The following is a 15,506-nucleotide window of genomic DNA, read 5'->3' on the forward strand; positions in this document are numbered from 1 at the left end:
ACTATACTATGACGTTTTTTGACAATTTTATGCCTTACTATACTATGACGCTTTATGCCATACTATACTATGAGGTTTTATGTCTCACTATACTATGATGTTTTTTGACAATTTTATGCCTTACTATACTATGACATTTTCTGATGATTTTATGCCTTACTATACTATGACGTCTTATGTCTTCATCAGAACTGATGAATGACCCCAGAGCATGACAGGACACAAAACACACCAGCAATAACAGTGCAAGAAGGTTTATTTGGGAAAAGACAATAGTGATGGTGAATGTAGAAGGAGAGTGGCTCCTGGAAATCCATGAAGTCGTCTTCAGCACAGGAGAACAAAGAGTTAATAAATTTAAAACACCAGGGAGATCACTGAAACACTAAATAAATCTGTAGAGACACAAATGTTTTTTTGCCTTACTATAATATGATGATTTTTGTTGTTTTTATGCCATACTTATACTATGACGTTTTTTGACAATTTTATGCCTTACTATACTATGACGTTTTTTGACAATTTTATGCCATACTATACTATGACGTTTTTTGACAATTTTATGCCTTACTATACTATGACGTTTTTTGACAATTTTATGCCTTACTATACTATGACGTTTCTTGACAATTTTATGCCTTACTATACTATGACGTTTTTTGACAATTTTATGCCTTACTATACTATGACGTTTTTTGACAATTTTATGCCTTACTATACTATGACGTTTCTTGACAATTTTATGCCATACTATACTATGACGTTTGACAATTTTATGCCTTACTATACTATGACGTTTTATGCCATACTATACTATGACGTTTTGACAATTTTATGCCATACTATACTATGACGTTTTTTGACAATTTTATGCCTTACTATACTATGACGTTTGACAATTTTATGCCTTACTATACTATGACGTTTTATGCCATACTATACTATGACTTTTTTTGACAATTTTATGCTATAATATACTATGACGTTTGTATACCTTAATATACTGTGTTCTTTTTATGCCTTACTATACTATGGCGTTTGACAATTTTATGCCTTACCATACTATTTCCTTTGTTTGATTTTTTTTAATTAATTTTTTTACTATGCCTTACTATGTCGCTTCCTTGCTTTAATATACTATGACGTTTTTATGTCTTAGTATACTATGTCGTTTTCATGCCTTACTATGCCCTTACCATACTATGACTTTTTTATGCCTCACTATATTATGACCAATGGCATACATATGACATAAATGTCCCCATATCAAGAGTTATGTTACCATATGTGTCACCCATCAGAGGTTATATTATGACATATCTTCATATAGCCAGAGGATGCATATAAGTTCTTAACACATATGAAATATTCATGGCAAAATGCAACGTCATCAAAACATTCTTTTTAAAATTCTTCATGTTTGTATATGATTTTTTAATTAATAATTTCTTATTATATTTAAACGTACATGTCTATCTTTTAAAATGACATATGATATGAACATATACTGACAGGGTTTGAGATGGATGTAACATGTCTATAATATTAACAGACATACTGAAATACATGTTTCTATTAGCTAGAGATATACAGTATGTCAATATGATATTGTTCCAATTTCTAACAAGTTTTATTCATAATTTTTACATGTATAGGCTGTACTTAAATACATATGAATTGACTTCATATTTACAAATATTTCATATATGGAAATTCAACACATTTACATATATTACATTTGCATATGAGCATTGCTGAATGTAAATTAAGGTTACGTTAATAAACCGTTTGGTTGACTGTATTAAAAAGCCAATCTCTGTTTTCTAGGGGTGGCAGGATTGTTGCGTCCCTACCAATGTTGAGACCAAACCTACGCCCATTGTTGTAGATAATCTTTTTTTTTTTCTTTTAATCTCCCTGTTTCTGTAGCGGTTGCCAGAATGGCTCTGTGTATGTCTGGACACTGCCACAGGGGGGTACCGTTGTGTCTTTGCCCAAGATACTGAACAACTCCCCAAGCCAAGATAAAAACAATGATGTCAAGGTCAGTTTGGCTCTGCTGTTGGAGGTCCTTTTCCAGACCTGGTTCTACTCATATCTTGAAAAGATTAAACTGTTATCAGGATTTTATGCACCAGTTATCCATAGTTTGATTTTAGCTGTTCAATGAAATCACCTGTTTCTGTTGTTTTTTTTTTTACAGCAGGACAGTGCAAAGTGTGTGTTTGTACTTCACGGCCACATTACGGCAGTGAAATCCCTTTCATTTTGCTCCAGTGGACTGACTCTGGTTTCTGGAGGGATAGGGGGACTGCTTAACATCTGGTCCTTGCAGGTCAGAAAACAATATTTACTGCTCCTGCCACTTATATGACGATCAACATCAGCAGAAAATTAAGTTTTACTCTAAAATAACTGTTTCAGAAGTCTGGCCTCAGAATTTGAATCCCCCTCTTCTCTGTGCTTCTTGCAGGATGGTTCAGTCTTACAGACTGTTACAGGTTTGGGTTCAGTCGTCAGTACTACCTGGATACCAAACTTGGGTGTAGCTGCTTGCTTTGGGAGGTCGAAGGTAATTTGGATCACTCAACTTGAATTTCCGTCAAACCTTAAAGGAATATTTCAACATATTTTTGTTAAATTACTGAGAGTTAGATGAGAACATTGATAACATTCTCATATCTGTCCATTAATATGAACACAATACAGCTAGAAGACAGTCGTCCTAGATTAGATTGGTAAATTACAGAAGTATAGTGGATAGGGCCAGGCTGACTCTTTCCACAGTCCAGTGTGCTTAGCTAAGCTAACGATCTCCTGGCTCTAACTTCATATTTAGTGTACAGATATGTCGCATCGAACATGCTCTTCTTCACAAATCAAATAAGTGTATTTCCCAAAATGTTGAACTACTTATTTGAGTTAATAGGAATATCCCTGTGGTTTTCTTCAAACCACTCTATACTAAAGTTTTGTTTCTATATCTTTGGCTTATACTCATTAGTTCATTACTTCATAACTAGAAAGCATGTAAAAAAGTGCCCAGTTCTTTGCAAATGCAACATTTTCTTTTGCCTCTGTTACAGCGGTGTTCTGTAATTTTTTTCTTTCCCAGGACGTTTTGTTGATCTGCTGCACCCCCGACTGGATCACTCAAAATCATGTGCTCTCTTCCTGTCGTATGGTTCTCAGAAGCCAGAACATCCTTGGTTTAAATCGGGCGCCTTGTTTGGCCGTCTTCCTGGAGAGGCTGCCCTTGCTGTTGCAGGAGCAGTACAACCATGAGCGGGTCATTAACGAAACTACATTTTAAATTAGTTTCAAATTAGTTTAATTTGAATGTCATTTCTTGGGACTTTTTACCTCTTCCTATGTATGCAGGTGTTCATGTTTTGTCTCTTCTGTTATTTTTCTGTTTTCATATCCCTATCAGCAACAACCGAAACATTTCACTACTCATTTATGTTTGTGTCCATGTGAGCTTGAGCTGGGACTTTATTTTGACTGCCTTGTGTCAATACAGACCCACGTTGCAGCAGGTGACCAGCTGGTCCACAGTGCCTTCCTACAGAGCCTGGCCTCCTTGACTGTTGGTTTGTCCTTAGAGAAACACCTGTGCCGCTTCCCACGCCCTCCACACCACGCCAGTCCCGATGCCCACGCCTGCCCGTCAGATTGGAGCTGGCTCGCCACATACGCCACTACCATCCGCAGCGCTGAGGCTATTGCCAGCGGTACTGCTTTCCCAGAATCCTTCATCGTTTCAGAGTTTCAGGAGGTGGAAGACAATGAAATCATAAAGGCACTGGTGAGTAGTGACAATCCTCTTAGTCCTATTGTTGGTTTAGGGAATGGCTGGATATGTTTCAGGAATCTGAATGCATCTATTGAGACACTTCTCTGTCTTCTAGGACAATAGCAAGTGGAGCTTCAGGATGGATGAACAGCTGATGTCTTGGGCAACCAGCAGACCAGAGGTAACAGCTTAGCCATCTGTAAACATAGAACAATACAATTGCCATTGTTATAATATTTTGCAATTTTCATTTCACCTGCTGTGTTTCTTAGGACTGGCAACAAGGGGGGAAGAGTGAGGTATATCTGTGGGGGAATGGACGTTACGGACAGTTGGCAGGGATGGGAACTAACCTCATGATGCCTACTCTTGCACCCTCTCTATCGCAGACACAACAGGTAGCAACTTTTCCTCTCAGGATACAGACTTTTTCCTACGTTGCTGCGGTTTTTCTAACATTTATTCCTTTTCTGGGTGTTTTCATTGTCATCCAGGTTGTGTGTGGTCAGAACTGTACCTTCCTGCTCCAGTCCAATGGGACTGTATTGGCTGTAGGTGAAGGACAATATGGCAGACTGGGCCAGGGGAATTCTGATGATCTCTATGTACCCACCATTATCTTTGCTTTTCAAGGTAAATTACTCATCGAGGGTCAAAGAACCCAAGTCTGAGCTGGTCTGCATTTAGCTTTATCTACAACCGAAAGGACAAGAGATGTTTTGACTGTAGTATTGCAGTTTGATAGCTTCTATTGAGGCTTAATTGTTAATTAATGTTCTCTCAAAACTTGTCTCTACAAGCTGAGCTTTACTAACTTTCTGATTTGTGGACAGGGTATGTGGTGACTCAGCTGGTGACGTCTTGTGGATCCGATGGACACTCAATGGCCCTGACTGAGACTGGGGAGGTGTTCAGTTGGGGAGACGGAGATTTTGGAAAACTGGGGCACGGCAACAGCGAAAGGCAGAGGAGACCCAAACAGATAGAGGCCTTGCAAGGAGAAGAGGTTGTTCAGGTAGAGATGAAGTCTGCTCTGAACTTCTATGTGATATTTTAGTGATTTTATGCTGTATTGTTGGAAGCATCAAGAAAGTTATTAGTAGTAAAATAATTAACTAGTATTGCAAGCAACATGTTGAAGAAGCCAGTTTTCTGAAACTTTCATATTGCTTTTCTTTTTCTCACCAGCTTGCTTGTGGTTTCCGGCACTCTGCCGTGGTAACAGCAGATGGGAAACTGTTCACTTTTGGCAGTGGTGAATCTGGCCGTCTGGGTCAAAGGTCAACATCCAACAAGATGCTGCCTGAACGGGTGGCAGCATTAGAGGGATATCATGTGGGGCAGGTAAAGAATAGACAATGTCTGTTTTAATTCTTGTACTCAGATGGTGATAGTTAAGAAATAATAATGATCCGATTATAAGCAAACAAAGCTTACCTGGTCAACTTTTGCAGGTGTCATGTGGTCTCAACCACACTCTGGTACTGTCCCTTGATGGGATGGTTGTATGGGCATTTGGAGATGGGGATTATGGCAAATTAGGAACCGGTTCCTCTACAGCCAAGTACTACCCCCAGGTAAGGTAATCGTGACAAAGACTCCTAGACATCCACAAAAGACAAAACACAGATTGTTTATGTCGCATGGTTGATTTCCTGGAGAAGGCAGTGAGGAATACCAGAGACAGGCTAATCACGGCCTCAGTTAAACTGTTTATTTTGATTGAGTGCTTTTCCCTCATGTATTTACAGGTGCCTATGTAGTGTACTGTAGATGAAATATTATTTTTGGTTGTTCCTATTTTCAGAAAGTGGAACAGCTGTGCAACAAGGGAATTAAGAAAGTCAGTTGTGGAACTCAGTTCTCTGTGGCGTTGGCCTGTGATGGACATGTTTACACATTTGGACAAGGTACATTTCCACATGAAACTGGATTTTAAATATGTTCGCGATTGTATTAACACTATTGTTGATGTACTTCTCTAGACTGTGTCTTCATTTACTTCTATATTTGTTTTATGTGGCAAAAATTTAACTTTTTCTCAACTCCCAAAGTATTTCATTGAAAAATCTAATTAAATCGGCCCTTCAAAAAAAAAAAAAAAACCTAATTAAGGATTCATCTAATTTGCATATACATGTAAAAGTATGTAAAATAGCTTGTAGCAATTATATTGACCTCCATTACATATAGTCACAGTGTATCTTCTTGATGCACTTAAGAGTCACCCAAGTCAGAACTTTTCAAATTTGACACATTGGGTATTTCAGTAATTAAAAACTAATTTGCTTCTTGGGTCTTTGGACTGTGGCTACTGTGTGTCATGACGTTCAAAATTTCTGCTTCTTAACAAGGGTGTTCGTATTGATAAAAAAGCCTCAGTGCTTGACATGGTGGGAATATTCTCTTCGAAATTTTTATAAATCAAGGGGGTGCCTTGGTGGCTCACCTGGTAGAACACGTAACCACATAGACTTAATCCTAGATGCAGCGGACATGGGTTTGAATCCGACCCACGGCCCTTTGCTGCATGTCACCCCCCCAGTCTCTCTCACTGTACTATCAAAAATATATATATATTAATAAAAAATTGTAAATCAATTCACCAGTTTACTTGCTACAATTTACAGCTGCATACAGAAACATATACAATTTTGTTAGTGTGTTTTGAGAGTACACTCACATATGCCATTACTTGGTTTCCTTCTGTTCATTCTTCAGAGCGTCTGATCGGCCTGCCGGACTCCATGCTCAAGAATAAATCCTGCCCCCAGGTGGTGCCGTCCCTGGAGGGGCTATTCATTGAGGACATCGCTGTGGGCTGTGAACATGTCCTCACCCTGTCCTCCACTGGAGACGTCTATGCCTGGGGCTGCAACAGTGAGGGACAGGTAACCAAATGTTCAAATATTAAATTATGCACTTTGAAGTTTGTTTTCACTGCACATCAGAAGCACTGCATAGACTGTACTGTGGTCCTTTATGTTTGTGTTCCAGCTTGGTCTTGGACACTCGAACCCAGTGAAGGAGCCCACACTCGTAACGGCCCTTCAGGGGAAAAACATTAGACAGATCTCTGCTGGCCGCTGCCACAGTTCAGCATGGACCACCCCCTCTACCTCGATGAAAAACTCAGGTACACACACAGTCCTACAGTAACTGTTCACAAGCAAATACTCTTTGCGTCTATGATCCATAAAAAAGGATACATATGGAACTCCATTTGTTACCTTCATCTCCAGGTGGCTCTGGAAATATCCAGCTTGGCCTTCCCCAGTCAGTCCCTCCCCAGTACAACACCTTAAAAGACTGCAGCCCTGATGTCCTTAGCATGCGGCTTAGGGTACTCTACCACTTTTCTGATCTCATGTACAAGTCTTGGAGGCTGCTCAACCTGGACACCAAGAATCGGGTATTTATCCTGTTTTCTGCCCTTTTAATCCATTAAAAGAACAAGTGTTTGTAATAAACTTATTGAATTCTTGCTGGTAATCACATACTTCCTGCTTGTCAGTCCTTTCTCTGCCTCACTATCATTCTGTCAGTGTGTTGCTTCACTCACCTTCTCCTTTATTTCCCGTGTTTCCCTCCATTCAGGTGTCCACCTCACGCTATAGTTCAGGGACAACAGCTATCATCCGGGGTGAGCTCAGAGGCCTTCTATCACCCAAGGTCAACACGCTGCCTCTAGTGCGCTCCATTGGCAGAACAATGACCCAGGGCAAAACATATGGGCCACAGATCACTGTGAAACGGATTTCCACAAGGTGAGGGTGACCATGATATTCAGTCATTTGGCAGGATGTGTATGTCTTCAGGGGTCAGCTGGTAGAAAAACAGGAGTTGGACAAAACAACTCGCTGTATTTCCAACTGGCCAGCAGCACTTAGTAGCATAAATTCAGGAGCTTTATCTGCCATCTTGGTCATTTTGCTTGCAAGTTTTCTTTAAAGCACCATTTCATTGCAGCCATGTCTGTTTTATATCTGTTAGCATGTGTCCATCTGATGATTGATGACTGATGTCCCCTCTCTTACATGCTAACAGAGGGCGTTCGAGCAAGCCCATCTTCGTGCAGATAGCAAAGCAGGTGGTGAGCTTGAATCCTCTGGAGCTTCGGCTGCCATCGCGAGCCTGGAAGGTCAAGCTTGTTGGAGAGGGAGCCGACGATGCCGGAGGAGTGTTTGATGACACCATCACTGAGATGTGCCAGGTAGGATAGAAAATCACACAGAAGGTCTAAGAGGAACAGAGATGACTAATAATGCAGCATGAATATTCTGCTTGATGTAAATTGTCAAACTGACGATGTGTTTTCACCAGGAGCTGCAGTCTGGTGTGGTGGATCTTCTGATTCATACTCCCAACAGCTTTGCAGATGTGGGCAGTAACACTGACAGGTGTATAGTCTTCTTTTGATAACCATCAACCATAACAATACCCTTAAAGTATAACAGAATATCACATTTTCAGAAATGACCTTGACCTCTGGCGTTGGCTGTATATCCTTATAGGTTCCTGTTGAACCCAGCAGCGCTCTCAGAGGATCACATGGTCCAGTTTCGCTTCCTGGGCATCCTTATGGCTGTGGCGATTCGCACCAAGAAGCCTCTGGACTTGCATCTGGCTCCTTGGGTGTGGAAACAGCTCTGCTCGATGCCACTGGGAGGGCCTGACCTTGAGGAGGTAGACCTGCTCACCTACCGCACCCTCCAAGGCATCCTTCATCTGGAAAACAGTGGAATCACAGATGATAATTTCCATGTGGTGAGATACGATACAAATTGGCTTATTGCAGAGTTCATATATAATATTTCTCCGGATCTTCAACTTTCCAAGCTGAAAGATATTTAACTAGCATCTATTCTCTACTTCCCAACCCCTCTCTTTGTTTTTCTATATTATCCGTCCATCCCTCCTGCCATATCTCCTGTCTGAAGATGATCCCACTGGACTCCTTCGTGGCACACAGTGCTGATGGAAGGCTGGTACCTGTGGTTTCTGGAGGTCAAAACATATCCCTAACCTTTGCAAACAGGACTGAATATGTAGAGAGAGCTCTGGAGTACAGACTGCATGAGATGGATTCACAGGTATGAAGGACTGAACTACTGAAGAATGAGCTGGGTGAATTTATCAGAGCTGTGAAAATATCATTCTACAATCGGCTACATGTTTACACATAGGAAACACCAACGTAATAAGCCTAAACCATGTGTCAGTAGCTCTCACTTGGATCCATTGTGTGGACCTTAGTAGCTGCTATCGTTACACATGGAAGGAACATTCTGCACCTCGTCAGCAAACTGGACACAGTCAACCACTCACAAACCAGAACTTCTACCTCAACTCTACAATATGTTAAATTTTATTTCTGCAGTCTGCAAGTGAAAACACAGCAGTTGAAAAAAAACAGACTGGCAACAAGTGACTGAATGTGTGAATGAGGCTCTTACAGTTTGTTTATATTAGAGAAAACCCATTTAAGCAAATGATGCACTAAAAAGATTCAGAGTAGCAGTACGAGGGAGTAGTGTTTGAAAAATAAATGTTCACTGCTTGTAGCCCTGAGAAAATAGTTCCTAATGAATTCCTAATGAGTGTGCCTGGGACATTTACCAGTTTTCTGGTTTTCTGGCACATAAAACAAAAACTGGGAAGGAGGAAGCGCTAAAACAGTTAAAAAACCACCAAAATAAAATCAATCTGCAAGAATTTAATTTTTAAGCTCAAAATTCACTTGTTCCAGCATCTCAAATATGAACAGAGTAAGACCAGCATGAAATGTGAATATCTTCACTGATTTAAATTAGGCTTTGGGAAAATAATAGCTTTGGTGTGGATTTCTCTCTGTTTGTGAAACACTGCCTCCATTTTAAACATTCTGTCTGCACACCAGTTTCCATTAGCGCCCACTCGACAGCCTGTTTGTTGTTCCCGTTGTTGTTCCCTTTATCTCGTCCTAAGAAGTATCAAAGCTGACGTTGCTCTGTTGTGTCCAGGTGGCAGCCATCAGAGAGGGCATGTCCACCATCATCCCTGTGCCCCTCCTCTCCCTGCTGACAGCACAGCAGCTGGAGCAGCTGGTCTGTGGCCTGCCAGAGGTCTCTGTTGAGATGCTGAAGAAGCTAGTGCGTTACCGTGACATCACTGAGAGCCACCAGCTCATTGGCTGGTTTTGGCAGAGCTTGGAGGAGTTCACCAATGAGGAGAGGGTGCTGTTCCTACGTTTCGTCTCTGGCAGGTCCAGGTTGCCTTCCAACCCGGCTGATATCACACAGAAGTTCCAAATCATCAAGGTTGACAGGGTAAGGTCATTTGTAATGAAGTAATTAGCCTATTTACAAAAACAAATTCCAATATTAAATAAAAACTCACCCTTCTCATCCCCTCCAGCCCGTCAACGGCCTCCCTACTGCTCAGACCTGCTTCTTCCTGCTTCGCCTGCCCCCGTACACAAGCCAGGCTATTCTCGCTGAGCGTCTGCGTTACTCCATCCACAACTGCCCCTCCATCGACATGGACAACTACATGCTGACCCACAACACCGACCCAGCAGACAGCTCTGACACCGAGGACTGAAGCAGAAAGCTGCGGTGAACAGGGTGATGAATGTATCTTCTCCGATGCCATGCACATTATGCACTGAACACAGATTTTTATTCGCCAAACCTGTATGGGTAGTGTACTGTTTATATGTTTGTTGACTCAAAGACGTGTAGTTTTGATTTTCCAACTGTGCAAGGTGTTGTAATTATTGCAGTGCGTACTCTGAATCAAAACTACAGGGATACAGAATAAGATTTTAAAAATATAGGTGATTAAGCCACAATAAAAGAGTTAATGTGCCTGTTTGTTTGAAAATATGTAATAATTTAATGACCTGTCACACATAGGCAGTATTATTGTAAAATAAAGAGTGTTTAAATAAGGTCTTCGGTGTATTGTAGTTGGAATTTCTATGTCCAAATTTATTTGTTTCTTAAGATCAATGTATACATCACGAGTTTCACAAAGTAGATACCGGTACTTTCAGATTATCAGTAATGCTCGCTCTGAAATTTTAACTAAGAACGATGCAATAAATAGAGACATTATTGGGATTTGGTTCCAGGATTTTAAGTATGAAAACATTGTCTCAAGTACAGAAAAACTACATTTGATTTGTCTTTGCACTATATTTATTCAATCAACTGTTCAGTTGTACTTTTTGTTAAAATTATAGTAATACTCTTCTGCACAATTTGTTCGGAGATGTATAGTAAACTAAATGCATTAATTTTATAATAATTTACCTTGATTAGTTTGCAAACAAGTATCCTAGAATCGGCCCTAACAACTGTACTTTCTAAGGCAATTCGCTGCCTGGGAGCTACAACAAAAATAAATTCCATTAAGATCAGTGTGTTTAATCAATTATCAGTGAGGATGCTCTGATCAGCTCTGACAAAGTCTTTCTGACATTCAAACAGAATCAGAGCAGAACATTATCCACCAGCCTTCACAGCAGAAAGATTTACGCTCTAAAGAAGCATCTTCTATGTTTAGAACAGAAATCGAATTGGTCTGGTAGTCAGTCAACCTCTGAATCTTGTACCAGAAATGAGGGCACTTCAGAATTATTGGTAATGAAAGGATCTAAGATGTGTTTTCTAAGGAGTCCAAATAAGTGATTTTTGCTCTTTATGAGAGAAACAAAAGGCAAAAATAGTCTTACTGTAGGTTGTAGTTAAGAATTCTTTTTTAGCTTGTCCAGATATCAATGATGATAGTAATGATCTAATGTGAAAGTCTTTAAACACCTGGAGTAAAATTATCTGAAATCTTCACTATGTACAGTACACATACGTTCTTCCAGTGTGTCTCCAGCTTTTAAGTCCATGACATGAAATAGTCGTTACTAAATAAGTAACAATCAAATGTAATGTTAGTAAATAATTCGAGAGTTTATCAATCAAAAACTCAACTAACCTTCATCAGGGGTGAACTGCCCACTGTCAAAACATTTTGATGCAAAGAAATACGAGAAACATTTTTCCAGCAGAGCCACCCACTTCAAAGCAGTGATGAGAGAACAGCAAACAACAACACAAATACAGAAATCTGTCATGTGAAAAACTGTATGACAGAAAATGATGTGTTGAGGTACGACCTCATCCTTCATACCAAGAGGCTGATTGACAAAATACGTTTTCAGGGCCTTTAAGAATGTATTATTATATTTCCATCTACGGATAGCCTCCTCCTATGAAAGGCAAGCAACACACAAAGCAACAACTTCCCTCATTACAAAAAGAGGTCTTAATTCAGTTCCCCTGAGTCTAATGTTGTCCTGAGTCAGCACCGCTGGCGAGTCTGCAATTTGTCTGTACTAGTGAGAGGCACGTCTGCTGTGACCTTATTAACCATCTGTTTCCCCGTGTGCGCTGCGGCCAGTAAGACAGAATATAACCTGCAGTCAGCAGCTGAGAGAGGGAGGCTTTTTCATGAGAGACCACGCCTGGTATAAATATAACATCCATCCATCAACCTAACAAGTACAAAAATTTGAAAAGATGAAAATATATATATATATATATTTGTTACAGCTGAATTAGACAGGCTGGATTCTACCTGTTATTTCCACTGTGATTCAGGTGTGAATTCAGGTAGATTATATTAAATCCTATTGCCAATGCATGTGGACACACTGGATCTACATTCCTCTAAGCTGTAATGTGGATCCACCCACACAAATAAAACAATAAACAACAATATCCTGGCTGGAATGACATGCACTGATTCCACACAACATACACTTTTACTTCTAGCTGACTTTGAAACTGAACTTGTTCAAAATTAAATCCTCCCTGCATCTGAATTATCTTATTTCCCATCTGGGGTATCCGATAATTTTCTCTCATTCAGATAGGAAACCTCTTCTACAAACATCAGCACTCAATCAATCATACAATCCAAGCTCTTCAAATTCGTATTTTATAAAAGACAGACATGATATTCCGGCAGTAATCAGGGCTGGCAGATCAATACTGTAAGAGCAGCTTTCATTTTCTTCATCAAAGTGTGAACAGATCTGGTTATGAATATGTAATACTTCCTATTCCCACAGGAGGGCAGTGTGGTTGTTGCGCGTAGATGTTCCACTGCACAAAGCAAGTTCAAGAGAGCAATAACAATAACCAGAGATCATTAGCGCACACACAGACACAGACACACAATCACAAATGAGAGAGATCTTGTATAGCTGATGATGCATATCTCTGTCACCCTGTTTCACCCAATCAGCTGGTCTGATCTGTACAGATAGATGACAACACTGGATGACAAACAGTATGTGGTCAGATTACACCAACAACGTCCCATTTCAAATCTGAGTAACACTCGCAAATTGACGCATGCATCACTTTTGGACTGAAGTATTCTAGTTAGTGCCAAAGAAGTGCAGCTGGTCTCAGTTTGCATCATGAAAACATTTCAAAAGCAAGTGCTGCTGCGTATCACAACTCTAACTAGGCCACCTATGTTTATTTCAACCCAGGTGCAATTCACAAAAAAAAAAAAAAAATGTCTTTGCTCAGTTTCAAAGAGACACATGGGTTTCTCCTAATTTATGCAACTTTTTTCATCCATCAAAAACCACAGCAGTCTGACTTTGGGAAGACAAGAGTGCCAGACTGTTGGTCGATCGTATCATAGAGAGCAATCCCTCTGGATGGCATGTTTGTCATTTAGTAGGTGACATGAATTAAAGCAGCGCTGTGGAGAGAGAGTGGCTGACATGATAATATAATACACTGCATGGGAGCAAGTCAGCAGAACTACTGTGGTAGCTGTGCAGTAAGCATTCATTCAATGAGAGTGAATATGAGCTCTGCCTTAGTTACACCTGCGTACACAGTGAGGAAACTGATTTGAAAGCATAGGTATACAAGCTACCAATTACTTTACACTGGAAGAAGTTGAACTACAGCAAAGATACCCAAGGGAGAAATCTGGTTTGGTTAAATTCACAATGTTCATGAGATATGAAACTATAACAAAATATAAAAAATGCCACTCAATTGAGTTTATTGCAGGTCATACATAGACAAAAGAAAAAAAAGAAATACTCCACTATTCTTGGGAAGGTGCTGGAATGTCAGCTTTGGTTTTGTAAACAATAATTGCCTAAGTATGGCCATGAGGATTTGTCCTCAGGCTAAGATTTAGAAGTTTTATGCATGATGATGTTGTCGCTGTGTGAGCCCTTGGCTTTCGCACATGCACTATACAAAGGTCAAGTGTGTGGTGCTGACTGCCTGAAGAATGCAATGCCTGTGCATGTCTTCACAGCGGCTGGGGCTGGTCTAAGGAGGTTCAGTTACAGTAGAGAAGCAGTGGTGAAATAAAAATAAAAAATCATTCCTTTCCTTTTATCGCTCACAATTTTTTGTAGTTTCGGTGATAAACTACACAAAAAGAAAAAAAAAGAAAAACAGAAAAAAGTAATTTAACTACTTGAATCGTTTTGCACATATGGATGTAGTTGAGCGACCAGCAAGTTAAATGCAGACATCAGATTTCTGAACTTGCATGATTCCACTCTGCATGTACCACAGTGTCATCAACAGGTGTACAACCCCCCGGTGTTACCATTTTAGATGAGAAGATCAATACTACACTTATATCTGCTGATCAAATATGAAGCTACCACCAGGAGATGGTTTGCTAAGCTTAGCATAAAGACGAGACCGGGGAAAACAGCTCACTATCCAACACGTCATATCTTCTTTGTTAAATCTGTATGAACACAGATGTGTAAAAATGCAAAGTCATCATATTAACACAGACCACAGATTTGTCTTTTCATCTAACTCTGCGAAAAAAACCTAAGTATCCACTTATTTCACAAACAACAGCATCAGCAAGGGCCCTGCTAGATTTTCTGGTATCCCTACAGCAGCTCGCTCATGGCCCTTAAACAGTAAATATCAATAGTCCTTGCCGTGTCCAACATATAACGTAACTGTACTCTATATATTACAGAATGACTAAGCAGTTTAAACATTAATCTAAACTACTTTCACTGTTCTATGTTCTCTCTGCAATTAGGTGTTTATAACTGCAATAACAAGCTTTCCAACTTTAGCTTCTTTTTTTTTTTGCAAAGAAAAGCTTCCCCCTTCTTCTCCTGTGTTCTAGTCATATTATGATCACGTTCATGCATCAAGACAGTAGATAATCACCATGTTGACAGTTACCCTTCTCCATTTCTTTAAATCTTTAAGCGCTTGCTTTGAAAAATAACCCCAGGCTAATAATTTCAGCTAGCTTCGATGAGCTTGCCAATATCTTGATATCTAACATGTCCAAATAAAATTACAATATCACCTAAGGAAGTGCAAAGTCACTCAAATAATATGTTTTCATCTCTCATTTTTTCCACCCTCAACCGTAAACACGCATGTTTGAAGGGAGTTAAAAGGTGACTATGAATGTCACTGAACTCTAAGGTTTAATAATTTAGCTTCAGTTTCATTGCAAACGATATTTTGCAAAAACACTTTAGATTTTTTTATTTTCTGTAAAAAAAAAAAAAATTCACACCTGTGGAGAATGAAGCAGGTCTCTCCATCCTGAATTTTTAATGAGTTAAAAAGGAGGGTGTGACCTACATAGTCTCACTGAGGCAAAACAGGGAATGTGACTGGTCACCTGATCACCCCCCCCC

General features: G+C 39.9%; 1 protein-coding gene across 2 annotated transcripts; it reads left to right on the forward strand.

The window, feature by feature from the left end:
• Positions 1 to 1,910: 1,910 nt before the first annotated feature.
• Positions 1,911 to 10,727, forward strand: LOC111664838 (putative E3 ubiquitin-protein ligase HERC1). Of its 2 annotated transcripts, none has more exons than XM_023419622.2 (22): positions 1,911 to 2,044; positions 2,204 to 2,335; positions 2,474 to 2,572; positions 3,116 to 3,289; positions 3,524 to 3,808; positions 3,912 to 3,977; positions 4,069 to 4,194; positions 4,291 to 4,429; positions 4,630 to 4,811; positions 4,985 to 5,140; positions 5,251 to 5,373; positions 5,604 to 5,706; positions 6,518 to 6,687; positions 6,794 to 6,932; positions 7,039 to 7,208; positions 7,394 to 7,563; positions 7,844 to 8,009; positions 8,120 to 8,196; positions 8,311 to 8,563; positions 8,737 to 8,889; positions 9,799 to 10,104; positions 10,193 to 10,727. In XM_023419622.2, exons 4-22 carry the CDS (start codon positions 3,182 to 3,184, stop codon positions 10,376 to 10,378), a joined length of 3,078 nt encoding a protein of 1,025 aa, XP_023275390.1. In that variant the 5' UTR covers positions 1,911 to 2,044; positions 2,204 to 2,335; positions 2,474 to 2,572; positions 3,116 to 3,181; the 3' UTR covers positions 10,379 to 10,727. The 2 variants fall into 2 exon arrangements, with proteins under 2 accessions (XP_023275390.1, XP_087033629.1); XM_087177503.1 differs by having other exon boundaries at positions 1,912 to 2,044; positions 2,207 to 2,335.
• Positions 10,728 to 15,506: the final 4,779 nt, after the last annotated feature.

The sequence above is a fragment of the Seriola lalandi genome, unplaced genomic scaffold, assembly GCF_002814215.2.
Source record: "Seriola lalandi dorsalis isolate HSWRI2012SDOR001 ecotype SW California unplaced genomic scaffold, Sedor1 jcf7180002054606, whole genome shotgun sequence".
Lineage (NCBI taxonomy): Eukaryota > Metazoa > Chordata > Actinopteri > Carangiformes > Carangidae > Seriola > Seriola lalandi.

Coding starts and splice junctions, on each gene's coding strand:
- LOC111664838 (XM_023419622.2), top strand. CDS start 3,182: ATGGTTCTCAGAAGCCAGAACATCCTTGGTTTAAATCGGGCGCCTTGT. Junction 3,290..3,523: donor AGCAGTACAACCATGAGCGG/GTCATTAACGAA, acceptor GTGTCAATACAG/ACCCACGTTGCAGCAGGTGA. Junction 8,890..9,798: donor TGCATGAGATGGATTCACAG/GTATGAAGGACT, acceptor TGTTGTGTCCAG/GTGGCAGCCATCAGAGAGGG.